The sequence below is a fragment of the Trachymyrmex septentrionalis genome, unplaced genomic scaffold (genome assembly GCF_001594115.1).
Source record: "Trachymyrmex septentrionalis isolate Tsep2-gDNA-1 unplaced genomic scaffold, Tsep1.0 scaffold51, whole genome shotgun sequence".
Lineage (NCBI taxonomy): Eukaryota > Metazoa > Arthropoda > Insecta > Hymenoptera > Formicidae > Trachymyrmex > Trachymyrmex septentrionalis.
The window spans coordinates 3,957,857-3,985,584 of NW_017305683.1; the positions used below are offsets into that span (position 1 = coordinate 3,957,857).

Genomic DNA, 27,728 nt, shown 5'->3' on the forward strand with positions numbered 1-27,728 from the left:
AATTACTAATTGAAACGTATTGCTTAATAGAAAACGAAGATTCGGAAGTGCAAAGTATTAACGATGGCAAGTTGGAAGTAGTTGCGCTTTATTCTTCATTCCACATGGCTCAGCTCCAAGTAGGCCTTTCGAAACCACATCGAATTGGTCAAGCAAGTAACATAAAGGTATTTATTTTTATAATTCAAAAGATTTTTTGCATCTACAAGATAAGTATTGTTATTTCTTAGATAAAATTATCGCGGCCATGCGCTATGCAAGTGGACGGTGAGCCTTGGTACCAACATCCATGTGAATTCAACATAACATACAGCGATCATGCTTCTATGCTATTGAGTAGCGATTCTTAAATATTTGCCGCGTGACCTTATAAAAAATTTGCACAAATGCATTTATTCATATATTATTGTGCGAATATCAGTTAATATTTGCCAAATATCGTGAACAGCTTAGCTCGGCAATTAAAATATTGAAGTGTATAAAGAAGAAATGAAGAACTCTAGTCAATGTTATTCCACACAAAAAAGAATGTACGTACGTTACATCTTTTTTTGATTGTAGTTGCTTTTATTTATTGGTGCTGTATTTATAATAAAAATATACAAATAAAATATCAAATAATATATAAATAAAGATATTTTGATGTTTACAAAAGTTTTTTTCCTCTAACAACGTTTCTAAAATAACCTTTTGTTTATTTCTTCTTCTTTTATGTTAATTAAGACTTTTTGAGTTCATAGTTTATATAAATTATGTGCACTGAAAAGCTTTATTGATATACCATAGTGATTATTGATACTAAAAGCTAATTTCAGATAATTTATAAATTCATTTGTTGCAAAACTTCAGTCAAAAATTTAATGTGTAAAACTATATTATTTGGAAAAAAATAGTAAAGAATAATGTAAACACACAGAATATTTTAGCAATTCTTCTTCAATAATAAAAAAGAAAATAACATAGAAAATTAATTTTATTAAATTATGACAGAACATCAAATGTATTTTTTATTAATCTTAGCAACAGCTTGGATTTTGCACGAGATGGCTAGAATAATGAAAGACATTGATTAAGATATGTTAAAAATTGGAAAAATGAAATAAAATATAGAGGAAACATCATTTTTGATTGCTTAAAATAATGTGTATTAAACATTAAAAGTTTTATAACCGAAAAAAGACAGAAAGATTGTATTCGTGAGTACATATTAAAATCATAGAAAATAATTTATTAAAAAACAATTATTACGCATACACACACACATACCTATAATTTGATAAAATAATATAGAAATGTATGTATAATTTGAAATAATATAGAAATGTATCTATAATTTGATGAAATAATATAAAAATGTATGTATGATAAATTGCAAACTATATTAATATTTTTTAATACAATAATTATTAAATTTTCTTTTGAAGTATTAGAAGGATTCCTTTTTAAAACAGAATCCAAATTGATCGCATTTGTATCGAAGAATCCTAGCGAGTTGTGGCGGTCCGCAAAAAAACACTGTAATTTTTCCTTTCTTCTTATCCTGAAGCTGTTTGAATACCTTGTCCCAATTGGGACGACCCGCATTTGTTCTGGTTTTTAATCCTGTAATGAGATCTCGCTTTTCCTAATCAACGAGAAGTAACAAAAAAAATTAATAAGCCACATTTTTTGTCATTTGTGTAAATTCTCTAATATAAATTTAAAAACTAATCCCACAATTAAAAATATTTACAACTAAGACTAAAAATACTTAAATTATATATAATTTAAAGATATTTCTGACTTTTTCGTGCAGAAGATCCAGTGCCAATTGCAAGCCAACTGCTTTCATGTCGCTCTTTTGCAATGCGCTTGTGATGTACATATGCATTTCCAGAAAGCGTTCCATGGTGATACCTAACTCAGCTTGCTCTATTTCAAGTTGAGATAGTAAGTTTACAAACCACTCAAACGAACGTTGATTGCGGTTAATCCAAAAGAAGTCTACCTATAAAATATTCTTCTTTAAATTTAAATCAATAATTTATTTCAAATTTTATTCCAAGATTAATAAAATCAGAGAGAGAGAGAGAGAGAGAGAGAGAGAGAGAGAGAGAGAAGAAAAATCTATTAACCTTTCGTAAATTCATTACAGTAGGCGGAATTTCACTAGCCCAGGAGAACGAACATTTTGGACAGGTATGTCTCGCTTTCCAATATCGATGCATAATCGATTGCAATATAGAAGCAAAAGGTGTAACTCCGATTCCTGTGCCGATCAAAACAGCGTGCTGCGCTCGAAAAATGTGACTTGACGGTGCTCCATAAGGACCGTCTAAAAAGATCTAGAATGACGACACGTTATTTACTCGAAATAAATTAATAATAATTAATTGAAGAAATCTTGAGAACAAAATCGTAGCTCATAATAAAAAAATTGTTTATAAATAAGATTTTACCTCCAGTGATTTTCCTACAGGATAATTTATTGATGGTTGAAAAGAACTATCAGATTTCAAATCCAAACTATCTGAACTATCTACTTCATTAAACCTTTGTCTCAATTTTCCTTCTTCCGCCGCAATTTGCATTGTAACCGGTGTAATGGGTGTTCTTTCATTTCTTTCTGCATTTGTATTTGATGCTGCAGATATACGCATGATAAACAAATATAATATGGAAAGAACTTGTATCTTTTAATATAAATATTTTTAATCTCATAAATACAATCATTTAGCTTAAACGATTTTTCATAGTTATAATAATAATAATTATTATTATATTATACAATATTATTTTGTAAAAAGATTTTTTTCTCTACTCTATTTCCAAATAAATATTACTTTTCCCAATAACTTACCAACACTTGACAACACGTCAATCTCATAATCGCCCGTTTCAAAGCTAGGTGTTTTGAATGCGATAATAGTCGGTTTCGTCCGCATGTATCGGAAACTTTGAGCCAATGATTTATTCTGCGGACTTAAGTAAGCTAAGCCCAATGACTTGAATCGCGCGCATTTCATCTGACACTCGTCGAAATTCCTCTCCGATTCAGATCTCATATAATCTCGAAGTCTACGATACCAAAATATATAAGAATATCATTATATAAAATATTTTATTGCAAATGTTTTATAATTGTTATAATTATAACAATAAAATTTGAAGACTTAATCGTGAGATAAAATACGTAAAGAAAAAAAGTTAGTGACAAGATAAACTTTTTGAGAGAGTGCAAGTATGTCCAATATTAATGTACTTACGCTCTGAGTCGCTCTTTCTTCTTACTTTTGATTTGCATATCGGGCATCGAGTGTGATTTTTCAAGTGGTATTTTAGTATCGAGAAAAAATTGATGTAGTCTTTTATCTCTTCTTAGAGACACATTTCTCCATTCCTTATTTGACTCTGGCGTATCTGTTAAATGAATTCATATACAATATTTAATATTAACTTAGGAAATATAATTACTATGCAAATAAGTGTTATAGACAAAAACGTGATTTTAATAGTCTGTTCTCTGTTACTGCACTAAACTGCAGTAGAACTCTTTTTCGCGCTTTCGACAAATATTAAACATATACCTGTCTCACTTTAAGTTCCAATAGTGTACATTAGTTCAGCCACAGAAAACAGACCTTATACGAATTTGGATTTATTATATCCTTTTGATTTTTACGCGTGCACGCGTGTATGTGTGTGTGTATATTATTTTTTAAATAAGTCTCACGTTCTGTAGTTTTTAAATATGTAGACTTAGTCTTAATGGATGCATGCGAAGGTGACACGGTATTCGATAAGTCAGATACAAACGAAGGATTGTCCAGTAGGTTGTGAGCCTGAGATTCCATTGAGGCTTTCTGTGTCATAATAAGTGGTGTTTTTTTGCCAGTGATAAAACTACACAATAAAAGAAATTAAAAAAGCTAATATATAATATAGCATAACGACGAATGTTAGAATTCCATTGTTAGAAATTATTACTTTAAATTTAATGCACAAAATTACAAAATTACTTTCTGGACTTTGTATAAATCTTTAATCACATTGGACTTACGATTTTTGGAAGGAAACACAAGCAGCGTCACAGTTATCAGCAGGCACTATGTCAGCACAATGAAGTTTTATTTGTTCTTTTTCAAAGTACGAGTATAAACTGTTGGTCCATTCGCCAACCGCACGAATATGTAGCCACATATAATCTGTATAAAAATAATATATCAATTTTGAAAGATATACATACGTATATAAATGTAATCACAATAATAAAAGATAACATCGATCAAAATGCAAAGAATTTCTAGCTTACCTTCTTGTTCGGGAGCACTGCTAATAGTAAAAGGATGCCATTCATATTTTGCTATCACCGGGATTTTAACGAATACATAATCGCCAGGATGAAAGTGAAAATTGGGTGGCCTCTTAATAACCAGATGAGTCACCTTCGAAGGTAAAAGGAGACCGGAACTTATGTATGTTTTGCCACGCTGAGAACGCAACCATCCGAGTCGACGAATCTTTTCCACTAAGTATATGACACCCGGGCCGACGAACCATTTCCAAAAGTTAGGGCCATGGAAGATCATCAGAATCCAGAATGGTATGTATAGCAGATGAGACCAATAAAATATCTTGTAACAAAGAATTATTTTAATTAAAAAATAAGACGATGAAGCTTACAGACGTCTTGGATCATAAAAATTATAATTTTGAATTTAAAAGTAAATAGAGGTAATAATGTAAAAAATTCGTACCTCAAAGCAACCTCCACGCCGTACGAACGACATAGAACAAACGATCATAATGACGAGTATAATAAACAGAACTACCCCAGTTGGATATGCACTGCCTGTAACCAGACCGAAATATCCAGGTCGACTTGTTAACAACCATTCAAACATAGTGTAGTTTCCGCTATTCATCTTCTCGTCTTTTACTATTACTGTACCTACAAATATATTTATTAGATATCAATTATTATAATATTAATTTAATTAAATATAAAATTAGAGTATTATATAAATTAAATTAATATAATAAGAATTTAACGTAATCTTTATTAGTTTCAAGAAAAGATTTTTACTATTTCAAATTATGGTGACATTAAGTATGAAATAATAATTAAATAAAGTATTAAATATACCGCAGTAAATGAGATGCATCAGAGTATGTAAAATGCTGAAGATTCCAATCAAGATCCCTGTCATTTTATGAAGGTATATATGATGATCTAGGGGCACTAATGAATTGAAGCTATGCGTTCTTAAAAATGTGATGCACTGGCGCAGCATTAAAATCAGGATAAACGTGCAATCAAAGTTCAGACATTGCCCTAAAATATATTTTCGAAATATAAATTTTGTTCTTATATTTTTGTTTTTAAACATTAATTTAACAGGAATTTAACCTGAGTCTTAGTGATTAACACAACTTGATTCCAAATTTATTAAAAACCTTTATTTTGAAATAAAATTATTACATGTTTACGTGACAGATATTTACATGATAGTTTAGAAAAGATTGAGTATTGTATTATCATACTTTCCTTACCACAGGCACGTGCAAACATTATGTAGACACTGTGATTTCGATACTTGTAGAGACGAGAGACGAAGAGAATCACATTGATAAGCATGAACATCGAAATAAAGGCAATAAAGACGTAATTATTCTTTATGTATGGCTTTGTGAGTTGATATGGACGAAGAGACAAAAACGTATCCAAAATAGATTTTTTCTTTAATTTTGGTTGCGGTGGTACCAACCATCGATCTATGCTGCGATTATCATATTTTTATACCTTAAGTTTAGTACTTACTTTAAGAAAATTAGAATATAATAATTCAATAAAGAATTTAATAATTCAAAATTAACATATAATAATTAAAAGAGCATTAAATATCTATAAAGTAAATATTAATTAGGAAAAAATTTGCTTTTTAAATTATATGAGATTCATAAATTTTAAAAATTTTGTACTATTTTATATAATTTTTTGTCTAACCTAATCGAGAGATTTTCCAGCAGACCCTCATGCTTCTCTAACTGTTTTTTTAGACCTTCAAAGGTGATCGCTCCTCTATTGTCTTGATCAGCTTCCTCAAAAAGTGCAATTGTCAGATCTTCGATTTGCTCGTCGCTGAACTTCATTCCATTTTCTTCCATACAAGCTCTCATAACATGTTCTAGTTCGCGAAGTTGTATTAATCCATCACCTTTTATTTAACAAAAATCATTGTGAAATAACGAAGATAATTTGTATCCAGATAAAAATTTCAAAACATTTGAAAAACATCTATTAATTTTTCACAGATACACATTCTTGATTCAGATCTTTAGCATTTTTTAAAATATATGTACTTTTGGCAATTTGTACTTAAATCTTTCTCTTGTGATGTAATTTATCATGACTTATTATTTTATTTTTTAAATTTGAAGAAAATATAAGCTTTTTTCATAAATACTTTATGTGAATGATTAAGCGCAAATATTACCATCGATATCATAAACTTTGAAGAGAAACCTAATTTTATCGTTCGTAGATTTTCCAGCAAATTGATGCATGGCGTCTAGAAATTCTTGAAGCGATATCGTACCAGAGTTATCTTTGTCGAATATTTGAAAGACTCTCTCGGTAAAGAAGGGCTAAAAATAATAAAATAAATATCACATCCCCCAAACGTCATCAAATTAATGTTAGCTTATTTGTTGATCTTTAATTTATTTTCTCAATGAATAAAATTGATGTATCTGTCTTTAAAAAATGTAATGCAGTACACAATTTAATACACAAATTTTGTCTGTATAATCGAAACGTAGGAGGAAATAAAAATAGCATCGAAAAGAAATAAAATAACGATTTTTATATCAGAAAAATGAGAAATTAGAATTTCGTGTTTGAGAGATGAAGAATACTTATGCCTCCTGCCTACGTTCTTCGAAGTGACGATTGTTTTGAATTCTTCACGGCATATTTCTCCTTTGTTTCCAACAGTTTGCTTAAATATCTTTTCCAGCCATTCAAGATTTTCTTTATCGAAGCCAGCACGTGGCCTAACATAAAAATTTAGTTAGTTAATAAATAACGCTTGAAAGCTGACAAAGCTAAGAAATTTAATAACAACAAAAGTAATAATAATAAATCTTTACAGTTTTATAATAAACATATTACCTGGTGTTACTCACTCCAGATATCATATCTAAGATTTGAGTAGATGTTACATATCCTGAGTTCTCATGATCAATTAATCGGTACAATTTATCAATGATCTACGACGCGATAATTGTTAATTGTAATTTTTTTCATTTGCTCTGTAGATGTAAGAATATAGTAGCTTACCCCTTTGGTATAGAAGATCTGTCGAAAATTGGACAAATTTATTGGATTCTCGCCACATAATACGTATGCAACACTTTCAATCTGATCGACAAAATCATTTTGTTTCTCGTTTCTAATAAAAACAATATTGAATAAACAAATATAAGTATATTTAAAGTACCATTCGAAAATTACGTTTTATGCATAGATATGGATACTCATATGATAGGAACTTATCCTTACGTCAGCCTTCCTTTGAGGAATTCGAGCCATTCATCTTGTTTCAATAACTCATCACAATCTTGGTCAAACAGTATAAATAACTTCCCAAGAAGCGCCTGGAAAAAAACACAATTTGTTGTTAACAAATTGAATGTAACAAAGTGTCAATTTTCTATGCAATAAGAAAGGATAAATGTTGCAAATTCTTATAATAGAACGATTTAAAACTTCCATCAATTCAATTTTATTTAAGAGAAGCTAGCAGAATATACTTGCTTTTTTGAAAACACGAAAGTACAAATCTTAATTGCAGAGAAAAAATTAATATTACAAACTACTCGCAAGACTGCATATATTTAATATGCATATTATCTAAAATATGTTTCTTATATTCATTACATGTACGCGTAATCTGGGCCAAAGTTAATATGTGATAATGGAAGTGTGTTTATTAAAATTCTAGCCTCAGGTGCGTATGATGGCGTCAACGCACATCAACGTTAACATCAATATGATGCATATCGATCATTATTGTCATGGATCTCGGCCAATACACACGTATATATTTCACTCTCGGTCGTTAAGAAATAGGTCAATGTCATGAGATTACATTGCGTGCTCCCTCGTCACGTACGAGATCCAGAAACGTGTCCTAACTTCGCGAGATATAGTTATTGAGTATGATATATATAGACAATGTCTAAATTGTTATTCATAACATATTTTAATAACAAAATATGTTTTAAAAATGTTTGATGACTTACAAAATCACAACGAGACATTTTTTTTAAAAACATTTAACTTAAATATTAATTAAAGAACAATTCAAGATATAGTTTACATTAATGTAAATAGGAATGGAAGATAAATTATTATAGAAATAGAAAGATAATTTAGACAAAATTTATCATTAAAAGTAAAAAAGTTTAAAATTAATAAACTCTGATTGCAAGTTACTCTGTCGTCATTTTGATGTAACTTGCTACCAGGAAACTTTATAACTATTATGATTGTACGCTGATGATTTATTATATTGTGATTAATAGAAAAGATTAATAAGATAAATTAAATGAAATATTGTCTAAATAAGAATTTCAATTAATATGACTTTTGGAATCATATAGACAAAAAAAATTTTCACATTGCAATAATGCTATGATTAATTCGTGTGTTCGGTTTTTATAATATAAGCTACGCAAATAAAAAGTATCTGATGTTTTTAATCAATAATTCTTAATTTATATCTCTTCAAAAATAAGAAAGAAAATAATTAAAAAAAAATTGCGAATATATAGATTTGATGTAACAGTATAATCATCTTTATAATACAATAAGTGAAGATATTGATTGAAAAATTTATATTATTATTCAATACTAGGAACTTATATTAAAAAACCATTAATTGCGTACAACAAAATATATATTATTCGTTTCTTAGTTAAATTAATTAATTTATTTTGACTAAATTAACTTTAATTTAATATAAATTAAGTCTTATGAATTTATAATTGTTATTTCTAAAGTGATTAAATTTTAATAAAAACTTTTATATTTTATTACTATAAATATACATTTAATCGTTGTTTAATTGATCAAGAAAAAAACTATATTAAAATTCTTGTAGATATAACAGTCCTTATATATGCCATTAGATAACAAATTTAAGCAATTATTGATAAAAAAATTATTTATTCCGTAAATTATTTACTCCTCCATTAAACTTTTGTATTAATATGCCAGTATATAATAGCCGGTATTACAGTATTATAACTCACTTTTACTTTTAAGTATTTTAAAATATTTTTAAAGTATATTTTAGCATTTAATTATATATATATTTTTTGTTCTTTTTAAACTTGAGCGTTATATTACACGAATATACGTACTTTAATGTTATTCGTTATTAAATAAGTGTAGGGAAGATCGGGGCTAACAGATTCATTTTTGAGGTTCGAAATTTTATAGACAAAATTAAGAGACTTATGAAAGAAATGAATTCTACACCAGTTACTACATACATTTGAACTACCTAATAATATTTTAATAATAAGGAAAAACTGATAATTAATATGAAAAAAAATACATTTTTCTAATGCATTTGTAATTCGACTAAGATTATTAAAATAAAGATTAATGCATTTTAAGCTACATCTTTGGCTACATATTAATAAAACTTTTATAACAATATATTTTAAACACAAACCCCGCTTCGCAGGATAAAACAATGCTTCTTTTTGCAAAATTTGTTCATTTCGTGCAAAAACACGTCGAATAAGCCTAGTTTTCGAGATTGGGCATGAGGGAACTAAACTTATAATATTTACTACTGAGGAAAATCTCTTTAAAGGAATAAAATTTTAAATAAGTACTATAAGAGTCGTCACTAAATGAGTCATACAGTTCCATGCTGTGGCTAATCTACTATCTTCCGTTCATTTTTTTAAAAACATTAACAATATACGACAAACAAAGATACATAAACAAAAAAAATCTGTTGGACTTTATTAAGTAAGAACTACACTTACTATCTAAGTAGAAATTAAATTAAATATCTCAGACAATCATATACGATTGTAAAACAAAACTTTAAGAATAAAAATATTTACTTAGGTGTACGATTTTTTTAAATTGTGTGGCATAACTTCTAACATAGATGTATTCGCAACAAGATGTTACAGACTTAGCGGTAGTCGTTGCTGCGTGCTCAGACGTTTACGCGTGTCTTGTTTTTAATGTAGCCTCGGTTATTCTATTTATCCCTACAGTCAACTGATCCCGGTCTTCTTTATGTATTAACGTATATACATTTACATATATTCTGCAATATTTTGGTTTTTATAATGTATATATAATTTTGTAACTATATATTGTGTTTTTTATACAAAATTAATATTTATAATTTATTTGAAAAGAAGAAAATTGTGAAAGGCCACATTATGCATCTTCTCTTGTTTAGATTTATTATGCAGTATCACCACATTTTATATAAATAATATCCTATATAATAAATATTTTATAACTTTAAGTCTAGATTCGATAAAACAATATTTTGACGAATGCAATCATTAAATTTTAAATTTAAATTGATTATTAACGAAGTTATTGTATAAAATGTGAATGGGGGCCATCTTCTCCTCTAATGACAATCGATAATGCTTCGGCTATTTATGTCGACAGTTAAAGGGATAATGGATAGTTAATAAACGAGAAATCGGTCCCGTTCGACGTTGTGTTTTGCTCTACGATTGCAATCGATCAATCTCAAACGACCACGAGTCGCTTGAGGCATCAAGGCCTCGTACCCGGGGCGATCGGCCACCTTGATCGAAAATCATGGGCCCTCGATAGAACCCCTTGTTTGCTTCGTTCATATCGTCACTGCCGCCTCGGGTCTCTTTTTCCTACTCGGATTCTCGAGAGTGGGACTCATTGCCCGTCGATTGCGATCTTCTACAAAGGAGACGATTGTTCGATAAACGGGTACATAGTTCGAGATCACAAATTCAATCAAAAGCATTTCATCACCGACAAGGAAATCTTGTCATAAGCTCTCCTTATTCGGCGAAGTACCTTCTCATAATTGGAAGAGAAATGACGCGCATGAATGGACTTAATCCTCTTATTCTGAATTAAAATTATATTTGTTGCTTATATTTTGTGTAGAAAGATAATCTTTGTGAGAAAGCAATATTGTCCCATTGTTCATATCTTATTATTAATTGTTATGATAATTGCAAATCAAAGTATTAAATGAGTTGATGTTAAATAAAATTGAAAGTTTACGTCTTAATGTAAACATAAATATGTATCACGCTTGTTAAAAAACATTTTGCAATCGATATAATGACAGCGCTTTCTGTCGGAGTGTGAAATGATTGACTGGGCGAACGATTATAATCTCATAGCGCTCATGTATGTGCAAATGCGTGTTTTACTTTTTTTTTTCATATTTGTTATGAGTGTTTAAGAGAAACGCCCAAGAGTATAAAACGTATTCAAGAATATAAATACAAAAACTATTTCTCCATATTTCGATAAGATTTGTATTTTTAAATAAGATATCTGTACTATAAAAAAGAACGTTACACAAAAGTGCAGCAGAAAATTGCATTTGTTTTATAAACATATATAACATATTTTATAACAATATAATAATATAGTAGAATGAACCGAAACGAGCGAGATACAAATATTTTATTTTATTTTAAGAAGAAAAAATGATTACTAAAGCATTTAGAGTATATTTAATTGTAATATAAAAGTTTGTGAATGTATGTATGTTAGACAAATAAAGTTTAATCTATGTAAAAAATACATTGCTCACAATAATGCATATTATTTCTAAAAATTGAGGAAAATATAATATTATTTTTAAGTAAGCATATATATATATTTTTTTATATATTTTTGGAATATGCAAATCATAAAAAAATCACTCTATATATTATTATATGTATTTGATGGTAATTTAAAAATCTCTTGAATCTATTTTGTATTATTCAGAAAAACATTAGAATTTTATAGTAAAAGTTGAAATGATAAATATTATTTATTTCCTATTATAATTAATATTTATTAAAAATCTACAAAATTTATATTATACTTGCTTATGATTTGGCTTCATAATTATAATTATTTTGTTAAATAAATATTATTTTGTTATCTAAATACAGGTAAATCATGGTAAAAAAGGATAATTGAAAAATGTGTAAATGCTTTTTAAAAGAACCATAATTACTCGACAAGCCAATATTCGCAGATGATGTAACGTCGACATTTCATGTTTAGTGCCACGCGAACCTTCTTTTTGTTCACAAAAGAAAGTAAGGCGGCAAGCCAATAATTACAATAATTGCAATTCTTCATGGCCACTTTAAGAAAGTACCAGATTATCACGAAGACGGTCTTCCATCTTGTTATATATGTGCTAATTTACTAAAGAATTTAGTAGATTAGAAACTTTAGAGTTATATATAGTTTTCGAAAGTCGTTTAATAGTAATTTATGATATGATGAGTATTTATTAAGTTTATGATATGATAAGTATCTTTGTGACAAAACAAAATAAAATATTTTATTGATTTTTTTACTTGTAGCTTTATACAAATTTTTTTTAATTTCCCCATGTAGGGAATAATCTAGATATGTATATTATTGGACATGACAGGGTTAAATTGCTTGATCTTTCTTTTTTACATTGTTGTCTCTTTATATCCTCAACTTTCTGATTTTACGATTTTTGCATTTAATTGCTTTCCCATGAAAGATACGACACTTTTTACTGAATTTCACGATTTTCTTCCAAAAAGGTGACGTCTTACTTACATGAACTTTATATAAAATGCATATCAAGCTGTTTCGAAACGTTTAAAAAAACCGTTATAAAATTAATCCGTGTCATAAAACTCTAGATATACTTCTTGTATTTCATGAATAAAAGCGGTAATCTTGTTTTATTAAAGAAAGTCATGACAATTTTATCCGACACTTTTATGTATTTTGAACGAGTTTATGATGTCATTCTACTTATACTAACAAAACTCATTTTTACGGAAACTCAGAATTTTTATAAATGTTTTTTATAAATGCAAATTCATATTTTTAAAGAAATTCTCTTACTATCAAAACTATCTATTTTTAGTGTCTACCGAAAAATTGAACAGAAGATATAAATAAATATATAATTTAATATATTTAAATTAAAGTTGTAATATAATTTAATCAGGTTACTATTTTATTATACAGTATTTATTAATGTATCTACTTTTATTTAGTTTCTGTTGTGGTACCTGATCATGGAAGAGTCTTCTAAAGGCCTCTTTGCTATAACGCCCGGATCCTTCTTCCTGCAATATCTCCTTGCATTCCTTCAGAATCCTCGTCCTCCTCTTCTCTAACAGACATTCTTCCTCCATGCAAATAATAGTCTCTTCCATATTAGTGAATATTCTTTGCAACTGTGAGGAACGAGGGTGTCACTAAAGAAACGAGATCACAGCCACTTTGGCAATTCATCACGAGATCAACAAGATTCCTGGCATTTCTTGTCGTAAATTCGTTCTTGTTTGGGATACGAATGATTCAACAAGTCAGTTTCGTAGTACTTGAATGGAAGGTTATATTTATAAATGTTCGCTGTTGTGTTATTTCGAAATGAATAATCTACACTTATTATGTACTATTATGTTATAATTAGTATTTTAAAGCATTAATTTTTTTCTCGTTTGCAATTCAAAGAAAAAAAATCAGCTTTTTTTTGAAAAATCAATTGTTTTAACATAACTTTTTCTAATTATTTAATAAAAATAATTTAGATAAAGAAAATATAACTACTTATTATATTTAAAAAATATTTCACTTCTAATATTCTTATGAAAAGGTATAATATTTATTGTAATATGAATTTTGGCTCCTCTCTCTCTCTCTCTCTCTCTCTCTCTCTCTCTCTCTCTCTCAATCCTGCATTTGTCTTGAGGTTTAATATAAATAAAAGAAATTTTTAGTATCTTAGAAATTTATCTCAAATAAACGTAAAAATTGTAAGCAAGAATATTTTATTTTTATTTTGAATATCACCATTTCTACTTTATTTATCTATCTTTTACAAATAAAATTTGAGAGCACCGATAATATAAGTATAGAAGTAATATATGAATACGCATCGGTTCTTTACCTTTTGCGAATATAAAATTGCAGTTGTATTTTCATAAAATTTTTTTACCGAAAGAAACTATTATAATCAAACATCAAATAAAAAAAGAAAAAAAATTAGCAACCTTTTTCTTTGTCACGTTTTTTATGCGCAAACAAGTATTTGATGATAGCTCGTAATTAATTCGCGTGTAAACACACACACAGTCCTATCTCTCGGTACTTAAGAATGAAAACCCGGTTCAACGAATATACGAAAATTCACTTTATCGCTGCGCATCAATAAGCGAGATCACCGTGTTAACACGTCTTAACGTTACTGAGAAAAGTATTGAATGAAAATCATCCTCGGGGCATCAACGGCGTTCACGCGGATGTCACCGGCTGGTTGGAAATGTTCATACCAATAAACGCTTATATTGGATTACAGGACGATACAGTAAGGGAAAGAGAAAGAAAGACAGAGAGAGGAATGGAGACAGAGATCGGTTCTGCTGGCAATTCAGATCGTGTGGGGATAGAAGAGACGGACAACCTTTCACTTTTTGACAAGCTCTGGGTTCCTTCTCCTCTCCTGTTGTGGCTCTCCTCGTTTTTTTATTTCTTATATTATATAAAAATAGATACGTTAAGATCCGGAAACTAGTTGTAAATAATTTGCAATTACCACAATGCCACAATCAGATAATAAATGAATCCATTAATTTAAAAAATATATTTGTCGTAACCTATCATAAAAGAAACCTTTTGCGTGAATACTCTTTTACGTAGAAGATATCCGTCATATAAATTGCGTTTTATTAATAGATAGTGATCATCACTACAAATGCTGAATAATGACATACATTGACTTTTGACATTGAATTGTCATTTTTTCTTTCAAAAATATAATATTTTACAATGTATAATAATAACATCTTTTGTTGAAAAGAAAAAACAAAATTTACTTTATTGATGTATGCGTCAAAGTTGAATTATGGAGTTGTTTTATAATATATCTATAGCTTTAGGAAATACCAACTTATTGTAAAAATTTTTTTCGTTTAAAATGTAGTGAAATAGTTACAAAATCGATTTGATGCATGTAATATCGTTGAAGTTTTACAAATTATTATTACATTAAGTCTATATTTCAATCGCAAAATTTTACGCGTACGTGAATATTCAGAAATTTTCGTTAATAATAATTTTTTAAATACCAATGCTACTTTCACGGATTGAACAGAGAAACTGCTTGTTAGATTTGCGGTTAATTAAATTATTAATTGTGTACTATAAACGACAGTTTACACACGCATAATAACTAAATACTATGTACTCATTTTCGTTAGAATTATCACAACTTCAACCACGTTCGATCCATAAAGGTCGCTAGGAGATGCGCTTGCGCTTCCCGGACAGCACCTGCGCTTTGGAAGTCGAGTCCAGTCTTCGACGCGTTTTGTTTGCTTCCTAGTCTCTCGGACAGAATCAACAACGAGCTATGAAAGTGTCCTGAAAACCGATATTTTTCTGGAGATGAGCCTCCCATCTTTGAAGTCAGTTAGACATACGTTAGTTTCTGAAAGAAGAACTCCATAAAAGCTTAAATTTAATCCTGGACAAGGTTTGGTTAAAGTAATTTTATATTGTGTGTGTGTGTGACAGGGTAATAATTCTTTAAGGTGATACAAAAATCTTTGTTTCACAATTTCGAATATAATAAATCTTCACTATTGAAATCACTATTGAAAATAGCATGAAAATATTGCTATATAAATATGAATTTGAAATTAAAATCGAATAGTATTTTAATAAAGATTAAATTAAAAAAAAAATTATTATTAATATTTATTGTAAAAAATTGTTCTCTCTCTAAATTTATAATAAATAAAAATTAACAATAAATAAAACAAAATATTTGAAAACTTGAATAGTCTGAAAATTATTGCAAATTATATTGTAAGCTGAAACACACACACATTATAATAAAAATTTAATTTTTTTTACAGATGGTATTCGACGTGATTCAATTGACGAATATATTATTACTTCTCTTTTGGAGCTCTGGTATAAGATGTTACAATGTTCCTTGCACATTCAATTCAATGTGCATGTGTTGGGTTCAGGATGATGATGACGATTTTACGAAGATGGATATTAGCTGTATGGGAGTTCCGTTCGCACGATTTCCTGGTATGCTAAGAATTTAATGTTATTGATCAGAACTACTTTTTAATTATGAAGATTTTCTTTGATTATTTTATTAGAATAACGGTAAGCATTGTGTTTTTATACGGATTTATCATTATATTTGCATTATATTATTTTATATAAAAAAATCTATATAGAGATATTTCTTTCACGGTTATAGCAACGATGCAATTACATGTATATGTATATAGTAAAAATTTCGAAATATAATTAAGTTGAACAAAATTTATATACTGAAACGTTTTAGACGTATCGGTGAGTTATGTGGCTCAACTAGATATCGCTGGATCCGGTATACAAGTATTGGACAATGATGCACTTGCGAGTTCTGCAGGTGTCGAGGCTTTGGGACTAATGAGCAATCGTTTATCCAGCATAGGTGATAAATCTCTGCTGTAAGTTAATTTCTTTTCCTCATGCATAATAAAAGTATCTTGTACGTATAAATTAACGATAAACTAATTACGTTGTTTTTGAATTAACTCTCTTATATATATATATATGTCTCAAGTCTTTTAATAATATATAAACTTACACATATCCGAATTTAATTTATTTATGCAATTATCTTGAATCAAACTTTGAAGAACGATGATTGAGAAATTATATCTTTAATGCCTTTTTTGTAAGAGGTGTTACGGACAGTCTACGTTCTCTGGATCTAAGCTACAATTCCCTTGAGGATGTGCCTTTTAAGGTTTTTCGCGATCTAAGGAAATTAAATTGGCTTAATATGCACAGGTATGTAACAAACTTAAATTTTTTTTAGTTTATTAAAAAATAATTACTCTAATTTTTTTTAAATAAAGTGTTTTAATTATAAAATTTATTAATTATTAGCAATCATTTAACATCGTTGGATGGCGACTGGGGCCGCACCAAAGAGACTCTAACGAACGCATTTTTTGGTGATAACTCGATCACCGAAGTGCCCAGAATCTTTTCGAATTTCGCCAACTTGGTATGGTTAAATTTAGACAGCAATAATATCGAGGAACTCTTTAAAGATTGTTTACCACCAAACATGCATACTTTGAGTATCAATAATAATCTCTTGAAAGAATTCCCACAATCCTTGGGAGGTCTTAAAGAACTAACTTGGCTGTATATGAGAGGAAATGATCTCAGGTATCTAGAACTGCCAGATTTTCGTAGTTCCAATCTGGAGCTCATAGATGTTAGCGAGAATTCCATTGAATGGATGAAGACGCCCAATCTGAGCAATCACACTGTAAAAGTCAGAGACTTTAATCTAGCCGGAAATAAATTGGTTTCATTACCACGCAGAATGTTTGATCGTCTTGAAACCAGAAGAATTCATCTATCATCAAACAGCATCAGAAACGTTGACAAGGAAGCATTTCGCGGTCTGGAAGATAGTCTCGAATATTTAAATTTAGAAAATAACAACTTGCCGACTGTACCAAGCGCTGTTAGCCAGTTGAAGATATTATCGTATCTCTATTTAGCTAATAACGAGATTAAAAATATTTCCGGCGAGGCCTTTCAAGAATTCGCAGAGCATTTAAAGGCTCTCTCTCTTGCAACTAACAGTCTAGATGCAGTACCTGTTGCTGCTTTGTCCAGGTATTTTTAATGTTATTGTATGAGAGAAGTTATTTGCTTTCGAATTCTCATAATATTGAGAAGAGATTATTTTTTAATAATAATTTTCAAGTTGCATTAAAATTGTTTAAATTACAAATTTTTATTTTCATAACAGGTCTCTTCGACATTTATAAGTCCGAAAACTAAAAAGATGTAAAAATTGTGATCATTTTTATAAAAGCTTTAGTAAACTCTTTATAAAAATACTTTAATTTAATTTACTAAAATTAATTTATGTTTAATCCAAGTTATAAAATGAAAAGACAAAAATATAAAGTATGAATAAAAAATTAATCCACTTTTATTAAAAAATCTATTTATATATGTATGTTAAAAAGCAAAAGCACGTGACTATCTGTATTTTTATATTATAATTGCGTATGTTGTGTGTGTGTGTGTGTAGAGTTTTGTTAAATTATATAAATAAACCGTAAAGGTCAAAATAAATCACATAGTATGAAAAATTCGAATTAATAATATAAAATTATAACGGAAAGAAAGTTTGATGCAGCATATCTGACGATCAATTTTCGAAACAGATGCCAGAGGCTATTGCACTTGAATCTCGGTTACAACAAGATCTCCCACGTCGAGCCGGGTGATTTCGAATGGGCCGAGGACCTTGAGATCTTATTGCTCAGGAATAATATCCTGACGAAACTCAAAGCTGAGACTTTCAAAGGAGCCGGTACGTCGACTATAATTTTGGTTGTAAAAGTATATTGTCGTAAATAATCGCTATGTGTCGCGGAGAATTAATGATACAAATAACATTGGTAGATATTATAATTATATACATGTAAGTGAATTTGTCTTTGATAGAGCTTTCTCTTAGGTAAACTGAAAGAGCTCAGTCTGTCCTTCAATCATTTGACGGAACTCGATGATGACTGTTTTGTTGGTCTCGAGGAGAGTCTAGACATTCTCGAATTGAGCTTCGCCTTCGCTACAGACGTTTTTCCACAGCGTGCACTTAGGCCACTCTCAAATCTCCGGTGGCTGGTTTTAGACAACAATAACTTTCAGACAATCGAGGCAACAGCCTTTTACTCCTTCCAACAATTGCGTTACATTAATATGGAATCAAATAGATTGCATTACTTGCCCGAAAGGATATTCCTCTCAAGCGTGCATCCAGAGTTAAGGGACGTCAAACTGGGATACAATTTCCTGGAGGCAATACCGGAGTCAAGTTTCCATAATTTGACCGAGCTGCTGTCTCTTGACTTGACTGGCAATCGAATAAGAATCTTGGCATCTGGCTCCATCGTAGATTGCCCAAAGCTGGTGACTATATCGTTAGCTTACAACCGAATACAGAAGATGGAGAGAAACGCGTTGTATGGTTTGTCCAGCTTGCGTTTCCTTCATTTGGAATTCAACAAGCTGACCGTGCTGGATTTGGGTGCTATCTCAGAGATAGGTGGTCCCGATTTTGCCCTAAATGTTTCCTACAATGCAATCGCGTTTGTCGATTCAGGATCTACGATGAATAATCTTACCAGATTGGATCTTGGATTCAATAATATTAGCCATTTATCAGCGGATACGTTTTACGGAACGCCCGATTTGAAAAACTTATATCTACAGAATAATTATCTTGCCACAATCGATCCTGGTGAGAAAATACAATAATTTGTTTCTATCTTTTTAATTGCAATTTTCAGAAAATCAATTCTCAATACTTTCATTAACGATGCAGTATATTTAAACCTGCATTCCAAATTACAGAACAGGTATTTCTGTGATTTTTAAATAACATTTTTAAGCAACTGTAATTTATATTGTTTCAGGAACATTTGCATTTCCTCATTTAGAAACTCTGGACTTAAGTAACAACAAGATAGACACATTACGCAAACAATCTTTTCACGGTTTGGAGTCCCTTCAGTGGCTGAATCTTGGCGGAAATGAAATAACGCAGTTGTCGACGGAGCAATTCAGAAATTTAAAAAGTCTGAGGATTCTGATTCTCTCGAGCAATAAGATTCGTTCGTTACCAAAAGATGTTTTTGAGGGTACCAGATTAGAAATCCTCGATCTCAGTCACAATAAATTCACCGTCGTGCCCTCGTCGTCGTTCTTAGAAGTCGGTTATACTCTAAGGGATCTCAATATGGCGGAGAATTTCCTGGATCACCTTGACTCGACTGCTTTCCCGACTTCTCAGCTGGTATTTCTGAATTTGGCGCAAAATCGTCTGACTATTCTTCCAGACAATTCATTCGTTTCTCTGGGAAAATTACTGAGTCTGAACGTATCTCAGAATTTTCTTCAAGCAAACTTTAAAGAGCTGTTTCATTATTTACCAGATTTGAGACATCTCTATCTGGCTAATTGCGGTCTCAGAAGCGTACCGTTACTGCCACTGACCAACTTAAATAATTTGGATTTGTCTTTTAACAACGTTGATGAGACCACTGACAAGCAGTTTCAATATCTAGAAGGTTTGAAGATTCTTTTACTGGTTAATAACTCGTTAACATTAATGCCCGGTGTCAGATTGAGCCTCTTGAGAGAACTTGATGTTTCTGGCAATCCTATCGAGGTTAGTTAAAATTGAAGTAAATCAAGGAAAGTGTTTTTTTTTTTCTATTTTAAATCTTTCCGAAGAAAAAATATTGAAGACGTCAATAATATGTTTAATGGATTTTACAGGAATTAACGAAAGAGAGCTTCTTGGGCTATCCAAGATTAGAGAAATTAAACTTAAGAAATTTAAATCGGACCAGATCAGTGGACAAAGATTGTTTGCAACCTCTGAAATATTTAAAACACCTGCGAATTCAAACGTGGCCGCAGGCCGACGGATTTCACTTGCGTCATCTGCTATCCGGTTTACCGCTTCGAACAGTTGAGATTCAAGTGACGGAACATCTTCTAAAGCATCAAATACAAAATGTCTTCACGAAACAACTGAGAGAATTAACGATCACCGGAAACGATCTTGAGTTGATCTCCTCTGAAGCGTTCTCCACTATCGAAGGCGGAGACTTGATATTGAGAATCAAAGACACGCACGTTCAACGATTACAGTCGGATATTTTTCTATCGTTGACCAAGAGATTGTCGCAGCTTACTTTGGATCTAAGGAACAATCATATCAATGAATTAAGTCCGTCGATAATTTACGGGAATCTTTCCTGGGAGACTGTAGGAACTAACATGGTGGCTGGTAAGAGTTTGTAATATAACATAAATACAAGTATTTTAATAAAATAATTGGTAAATTGGTTTTTATTATAACATCTTTTCTAATAATTGAAATTCTAATCTAAGTAACAAAAAGGCCATATTTAAGCTGGATTTTAGGGCTTAAATATTTTAAATTAATTTTCGAAGTGTATATTATTCGAGCACTAAGATTCAACTCAGATTCGATAAGACTCCTTTTTTTTTAATAAAAATTCTAAAGTTACGATAGTTAACGTATCTAAAGTTATTAGAGAACGCATGATAAAATGATCTTTCTTTAGGTGGACTGCAGGTGTCAGGTAATCCACTCGAATGCGATTGCGAAATTGCATGGCTCAGTCTGTGGCTACGCAGGTGGCTCAGAGAGTCCCGACAAATTCATACGGCATCGCAATCCGATGCCAGACAGCTCAGGACCATAGCCGGCCGAGCTGTCTGCACGGAAACAACTCCGTCTTATTCCTCCGACAAGGTCTTGCTGACTCTGGGCACACCGCACACCGCTTGTCAAGCGTCCGCTCTCAGCTCGGGAAATTACGAACGCCTGGCGACAACCTGGTTGGCCTTCGTCAAATTCTTCATCCTCGTCTTCATCGCCAATTAACTGCAAGTTTATGTTCGTACGACATTTTTCCTTGGGCCTAGTCTTCACAATGTGATCTTTTTCAATGTAAGATTTACCAATAAAAGTAGTTAAGTAATTACGAGAACCGCTTCTTGTTATTTCTACGATTAATATCAAGAGATGGAAAAAGTTCTCTTTATAGAAAAGGAAAACGGGAGAGCGGAGAAAAAATAATTATAAACATAAATGGTATTCCAAGAATTTATTTTTATTTACAAACGTAATTATCATGATTTCTTTCGTGCTTTATACAGATGGCGAGGGTAGAAATACACAAGAATGGAAAAAAAATTCTTAAAAAGTAGGAATAAGGATGTAGGCAATAAGGTACTTGTGGGAAAATGCATAGAAGAAAAAATTCATAAAGATAAAACTCGTTAACGCGCGATGATAATATACTTATGTTCGCAAATTGATGAACACTTTCAATAAAATTATTTTTCCTAAACTTCCTTGACGCTTTTTTTTATTTTACAGTTTCACGTACCGCAAATAATTATTTTGTTGCTGCTGTTTACTTTTACACGGGCGGCGCTTGTGTGTGCTGTAAGCAACCCTCGACATTCTCCGGCCAGTCACAAACATTCTCGTTAGGATTAAAGACCAAATTCACAGGACAGGGCATGTGATGCTTGCGCTCGCCCTCGCACATATAGTACATCGTGCAGTCATTCTTGTCCGCATGATAAGATATATGATTGTCTTCTTCGTCGCACAGCACTTCATTTGCTGCAAAATTTATTTTCACAATCAATTCTTCAATCATTTTTCAACTATCTTTTACCCATCTTTTCTAAGTTTTATCAATTTTCGAGAAAATTTTGGACATACAATAATTTACACAGTAAGAATGCTATTCTTTTTATGAGATTTCTACAATATATTATAACTGCGTTCGATATTGGGCACTTATGTGTTATAAGCTTCTGTCTTTCTTCCGCGAAAAAAGAGTAATAGAGATAGAATGAGTTTACAACGTGTGAGCGCCCAAACCGAACGCAGACTGTGTAAGTGCATACATCAATTTACTTACGATCCTTAGTAGTGTATTTTCCATTTCTTGAGGTACTTTCGTAAGGACCATCGTATTCCAGCTTGACCTTATAGTCTTGCAGCTCCTTCCTCATTGCTTTGATCAGCGGATACTTTCCTGCTCCGCAAGATCCTCTAAAGTCATCCATGTCAACTGACCAAATCATCACGCCTCCAAAGCCTTCTTCTTTGAGCCACGTCATCTGTAAAAGAATATAATTTAAGGAATGTAAACATTGAGATGCGTATAATAATTAATGTCTAAAGAATAATATTAAATATTCTTTCTGAAAGGTTCAGAGATGTACAATTAAAAATGTATACCTTATTAATAAGACTTCTTTCATCGTCGAATCCGACCCACTGATCATCTCTATACGCAAATGGTACTTGCTGCTCACTATCCCATACTAGAGTTGTATTGTCTTCATTTAAAAAGCTGCAAACCTATGAAACATTTATTTAAATTTAATGGAACAATATAAGCAATGCCAGCATTATGTCAAAAATAATAAAAAGATTTTCTTATTTTCGAATCCTATTATCGATTGAAACGGATCTCGATGCTTAATAATATTTTCTATGTACAAATATAATTTTTGGCTTTATAAACTACGCAACTAATTCGGACTTAAAACGCAATTATAAACTAAAGCGAAAATAACATTCACGAATATTACATTAATCGTCAATTTAATAAAGAATAAGTATAGCTAATAAGTATCTTTAATAAATATCGTCAAAAATGAGCTCGCTGTTAAGTATTATAAAAAAGTAATACCTCATAGTAAGACAGAAATCCGGATTCGTTGGTGAAGTTTCCCGCCACTCCACCACCGGATGCTGGTGCACCAATGTCGAATTTATCCTTGTCGACCAGCGTGAAGGATCTACCATACGTTGGCATTCCGATCATGAGCTTTTCCTTAGGCGCTCCTTGCTTCACCCATTCCCGTGCGCTGTAATCCTAAACATCAAATAGAGAAAATTTCATAATAGCTCAATAAGATCAAGACTTTAGCATGCGGACACTTTTATTTACCACTGTCAGTTTTTTCTGATAGCTAGTAGCACTTTCTAAGGGATACAATGGACTGTTGTGACCGACTTGTCTCTCCCATTGGCCATGGAAGTCGTATGCCATTACATTAATGAAGTCCAGATACTTAGATATTTCGGGAACGTCATACCTAAAAAATAAAGTCACAAAATCATCTAATAAGCTAAACATTCTCATATTCATAATAGAACTATAGAACAATAGAACTACTAGAATAAAAAACTCTACTTTTAACTTATGCGTTACTCTTGTTGTATTGAATTTTGTATTTATGTAATTTTTATGTTAATATTGCAACATCTGTGAAATTTACCCTGCCGCAATAGCTTCAAAACTAGCAGGCACTGCAGCTGACAAGATTAACTTCGGTTGGCCAGAGCTCTTTGCTTCACCCTCGAAAGCCAGTCTAAGTTCCTTCAAAAGATTAACGTAGGCCGTTCGATCATCGGCTCCTCTACAAAAAAATATTTCAGATTACAAAGATATACGTTATAGAAAAATATATACGAAGTAAAATATATAAATAAAACCTCGGGTATTCCCAGTCAACATCTAATCCGTCGAATTTATATTCTCGCAAGAAATCGATAGCTTCATAGACAAATTGGTTCATCCGGAATGTGTTACTGGTAAGTTCCTTGAAGGGCGTCGAGCCGAATGCCCAACCTCCGATCGCAAGAAGAATCTAAAAACATTGTAGTGAAACAGAGGAGTCCGTTATTTTAATAACGCGATCAAAATTTGTTGAATTTTTAGACAAAATTTTAGACAATTTCATGATAAATACTTTAATGTCCGGATTCTTGTCACGAAGCGCGATCAGTCTTTTGTACATTTCGGCGTCTTTATCACTTCCTTCAGTAAGTAGATGATCCTTCAAAGTAGCAAATGCGTATACCACGTGAGTGCAGAGAGTTGGATCGATGTCTTCCGGACTGAACCGTCCCATTCCTGGCCTTTTGTGCGACCAATTTGTCAGGTAACAAATAGTTTGTGCCTCTCTCTCTGTCAATTAAAAAAAAAAAAGACTTTTATTACAATGCGATTATTCTCTGATTAGAATTCTTGGCAAAGATAATCTTTCGATAATTCGAGAAAATAAATATATATGTCCGTCATACGTCGAGGAATATTTTAAGATATAATAAGAGAGTATAATTTTACAATTTTATAATTATAGCAATTTGATTTGAAAAGATTACCATGGATTGGAGTGTTAATCACAAGTGTGGTCTTCTGAAGCTTCTTTGATTTGTTGAGCACCTCCGAAACGGAAATCTTGTAAGGCTCCGGTTTCTTTACAATCGTTTCTGTAATGGTGGTAGCAACCGCCGTCCAGTCGACGTCCTTGGCGTTGGAACCTCGCGAAATACCCCTAAGTTCCTCCCTCATCGCACCGATCAAAGGATATCGGACATTTCCACCGCAAACAGTGCCGTTGAAGTCATCCATGTCTACCGTCCATACCATCGCTCCTCCGTAGCCTTTGCTCTTCAACCAGTGCATTTTATTCCTGACTGATCTTTCATCGTCGAAACCAACCCATTGATCGTTGTACACCAAATAGGGTACCTTCATCTCGTCATCCCAAACGTAGGCAGCACCGTTATGCAACATCTCGCAGATCTGACATTAGAGAATGATTTCAATTTCATCCGTGACTTTATAGATTTATTTTGATTAAAAAAGGATTTTTATGTCGTTATAATAAATTTTTGATAATTCCTAATTCAGTAGTGATGTAGTAATTACAAACATTGCAATTTATATGTAAAACAAATAATATAAAGGATCCTATTTTCAATTGAAGCGGATCTTACGACATTTTCATATACAAATTTTTGCAAATATATTTTTTCAATTTTATATAAATTTTCTTATAAATTTTTTTTCTGTAGATAGAATTCTTTCTCTTACTTGATTATTATAGTATTTATTTTTACCGATTTAACTTCTACTTATAATTGTTTATATATAAAGGATTAACTAAAAGAATTTTAGTTGCGTTGATGAAGTAGGAAATAAGAAACTGTTAGTTTCAATACTCGAGATAGTTTCAAATTTGTTTTCCCGCTCCTCTGCAAAATCGGGTATGTACAGTACCTCGTAATATGCGAGGAAACCAGACTCCTTGGTGTATTCGCCCGCCTTTCCGCCACCACTAGCTGGAGCGTGTACACGGAAGTTGGCAGAATTTGAAAGGGTGAAGGATCGGCCGTACGTAGGCATGCCTATGATTAATTTTTCTTTAGGTGCACCCAGCTTGACCCACATAGTAGCCGCATTGTCAACGCTCAATTGTTTCTGCCATTCCGAATCCAATGATGAGGAATATAACGGGGCATTGTGGCCAGTTTCTCTCTCCCATTTTCCATGGAAATCGTAGGCCATGAGATTGATAAAGTCCAAGTAACTGGAATGATAAATGGATGAAACAATACATTTTTAATATGTACTATGAGGTATAATGATAAACGTAGATAAAGCGAGAGCGTCACGCTCTCAACTTAGAATCGCGTGGCAAAAAAATAAAAAAAAAATTGGCTAACGTTAAATTATTCTTCTCTAAACAATAAAGATCTAAAGAAATTTGTGTAACTTCATTTTACTAGAATAACAATAAAATATTATACATATGTGTATATTTATTTTGCATAACAGTATGAAAAATTAAGAAACATTCACGTATATTGTCTGATATTTATGTTAGTTTTATATTAATTTAATAACTCGATCTCTATTGTAAATGTCTGTAATTATATGTCTTAAGAACAAGATTGTTGAATTTATTATCCTCGCTTTTAATTCTTTTCTTTATACCTGGCAACTGCCGGTACGTCATATCCACTTTTAACGTTGTCAGGTCCAACTGGTACTGCGGCGGTTAGCAAGAGACGCGGTTTCTTCCTTTCTTGCGCCTCTGCCTCGAAAGCCTCTCGCAGCTCTGTAAGAAAACAATGAAAAGTGAATTCAAGCTGCAACATGACGGACATACGTGACATATGCGCGCACGAAGAGTGGAAATGTCAAGTGCTGCGCCGCACATTGAACTCATGTAATCCTGTGGAAGATAAAATTAAAACAATAGGCAATAATCTACCGCCTTATCAAGATTGGCGTTCGTCTGACATTTCCAGTCTCGAGGATACTTCGCATTGTTATTACTCTTTCTGAGGCGAGACTTTACCCTTCAGCAAGAGGACATAATTCTTCTTATCGTCTCCACCCTTCGGATATTCCCAGTCGATGTCAAGGCCATCGAAGTCCCTATCCCGCAGATATGGTATAGCGCTGTAGATGAAGGTCTGCCGGGCGTATCTCGTCGAAGACACATCTTTGAACTTCTGCGTACCGAAGGACCAACCGCCTATAGATAGAATGGGAATGCGATGTCATAGCGTTATTTAAATTTGCGTAAATTTTAAAGCTAGATTGTTAAAAAAACATTCCGCCGTTCGCGTTAATTATTTGTGTTAATAATTTAATTTTATGTTCAAATGAATAATGGGGACAATCTAAAGGAGTATTAAACAGACTTACCAATCGCAAGCAGAACTTTCAAGGATGGATTGGCTTTCTTAAGATTTACCACTCTCTCGTACAAACCGATCTTGCCGTCCTTTGTTTCATCATTCGATTCGAAACTGGTTAATTTGTTCTTCTTCAGCCATCCGAAGGCGAAGATAACGTGGGTGCAAAGATCAGGTTGAATGTCCTCCGGCAGGAACTTGCCGATCTTCGTCCGATACTGGGACCAATTCGTATAATAGCATACGAGCTGCAGGCGAGAGAATATAAAATTAGCATAGAATGTAACCATTAAAATTATATATATATATATA

The 27,728-nt window shown here is 31.6% G+C and overlaps 4 protein-coding genes and 1 long non-coding RNA gene across 5 annotated transcripts in view; 3 read left to right on the forward strand and 2 right to left on the reverse strand.

Moving 5' to 3' along the window:
* The window catches only part of LOC108751686 (diacylglycerol kinase epsilon), a 3,786-nt gene extending 3,237 nt beyond the window's left edge, over positions 1–549 (forward strand). Inside the window, exons 10-11 of the mRNA XM_018491991.1 lie at positions 31–167; positions 231–549. Coding sequence (XP_018347493.1) covers positions 31–167; positions 231–350 — 257 coding nt within the window. The 3' untranslated portion in view covers positions 351–549. The remainder of the gene's footprint in view (positions 1–30; positions 168–230) is intronic.
* Positions 550–992: 443 nt separating this feature from the next.
* Positions 993–2,214, forward strand: LOC108751671. The gene is made up of 4 exons (XR_001939506.1): positions 993–1,196; positions 1,425–1,517; positions 1,796–1,929; positions 2,135–2,214. It is a non-coding gene; the product is annotated as an uncharacterized LOC108751671 (long non-coding RNA).
* LOC108751669 (NADPH oxidase 5) lies at positions 1,427–13,614 on the reverse strand. Its single transcript, XM_018491971.1, has 19 exons — positions 13,312–13,614; positions 7,544–7,638; positions 7,322–7,433; positions 7,154–7,251; positions 6,915–7,035; positions 6,477–6,627; positions 5,987–6,197; positions 5,533–5,759; positions 5,126–5,314; positions 4,737–4,930; positions 4,292–4,613; positions 4,040–4,184; positions 3,713–3,882; positions 3,246–3,399; positions 2,840–3,057; positions 2,439–2,623; positions 2,115–2,324; positions 1,784–1,987; positions 1,427–1,624 (listed from the first exon to the last, which is right to left on the reverse strand). The coding sequence occupies exons 1-19, from the start codon at positions 13,456–13,458 to the stop codon at positions 1,427–1,429; spliced, it is 3,351 nt and encodes a 1,116-aa protein (XP_018347473.1). The 5' UTR covers positions 13,459–13,614.
* A 1,991-nt stretch (positions 13,615–15,605) lies between these two features.
* Positions 15,606–21,869, forward strand: LOC108751746 (chaoptin-like). The gene is made up of 10 exons (XM_018492135.1): positions 15,606–15,779; positions 16,165–16,348; positions 16,614–16,761; positions 16,997–17,107; positions 17,207–17,953; positions 18,514–18,662; positions 18,810–19,592; positions 19,768–20,522; positions 20,633–21,149; positions 21,451–21,869. The coding sequence occupies exons 2-10, from the start codon at positions 16,165–16,167 to the stop codon at positions 21,771–21,773; spliced, it is 3,717 nt and encodes a 1,238-aa protein (XP_018347637.1). The 5' UTR covers positions 15,606–15,779; the 3' UTR covers positions 21,774–21,869.
* A 167-nt stretch (positions 21,870–22,036) lies between these two features.
* The window catches only part of LOC108751748 (probable chitinase 3), a 30,093-nt gene continuing 24,401 nt past the window's right edge, over positions 22,037–27,728 (reverse strand). The window contains exons 4-16 of the mRNA XM_018492136.1: positions 27,427–27,664; positions 27,074–27,253; positions 26,707–26,830; positions 25,990–26,299; positions 25,089–25,512; positions 24,674–24,891; positions 24,417–24,571; positions 24,200–24,340; positions 23,869–24,016; positions 23,608–23,793; positions 23,151–23,273; positions 22,828–23,029; positions 22,037–22,523 (exon numbers count right to left, since the gene is read on the reverse strand). Of these exons, the coding sequence (XP_018347638.1) occupies positions 22,315–22,523; positions 22,828–23,029; positions 23,151–23,273; positions 23,608–23,793; positions 23,869–24,016; positions 24,200–24,340; positions 24,417–24,571; positions 24,674–24,891; positions 25,089–25,512; positions 25,990–26,299; positions 26,707–26,830; positions 27,074–27,253; positions 27,427–27,664 (2,658 nt within the window). The 3' untranslated portion in view covers positions 22,037–22,314. The remainder of the gene's footprint in view (positions 22,524–22,827; positions 23,030–23,150; positions 23,274–23,607; positions 23,794–23,868; positions 24,017–24,199; positions 24,341–24,416; positions 24,572–24,673; positions 24,892–25,088; positions 25,513–25,989; positions 26,300–26,706; positions 26,831–27,073; positions 27,254–27,426; positions 27,665–27,728) is intronic.

Coding starts and splice junctions, on each gene's coding strand:
- LOC108751669 (XM_018491971.1), bottom strand. CDS start 13,458: ATGGAAGAGACTATTATTTGCATGGAGGAAGAATGTCTGTTAGAGAAG. Junction 4,931..5,125: donor GATGCATCTCATTTACTGCG/GTATATTTAATA, acceptor ATATATTTGTAG/GTACAGTAATAGTAAAAGAC. Junction 1,988..2,114: donor CTGTAATGAATTTACGAAAG/GTTAATAGATTT, acceptor AATATTTTATAG/GTAGACTTCTTTTGGATTAA.
- LOC108751746 (XM_018492135.1), top strand. CDS start 16,165: ATGGTATTCGACGTGATTCAATTGACGAATATATTATTACTTCTCTTT. Junction 17,954..18,513: donor CCTGTTGCTGCTTTGTCCAG/GTATTTTTAATG, acceptor TTTTCGAAACAG/ATGCCAGAGGCTATTGCACT. Junction 21,150..21,450: donor AGGAACTAACATGGTGGCTG/GTAAGAGTTTGT, acceptor ATCTTTCTTTAG/GTGGACTGCAGGTGTCAGGT.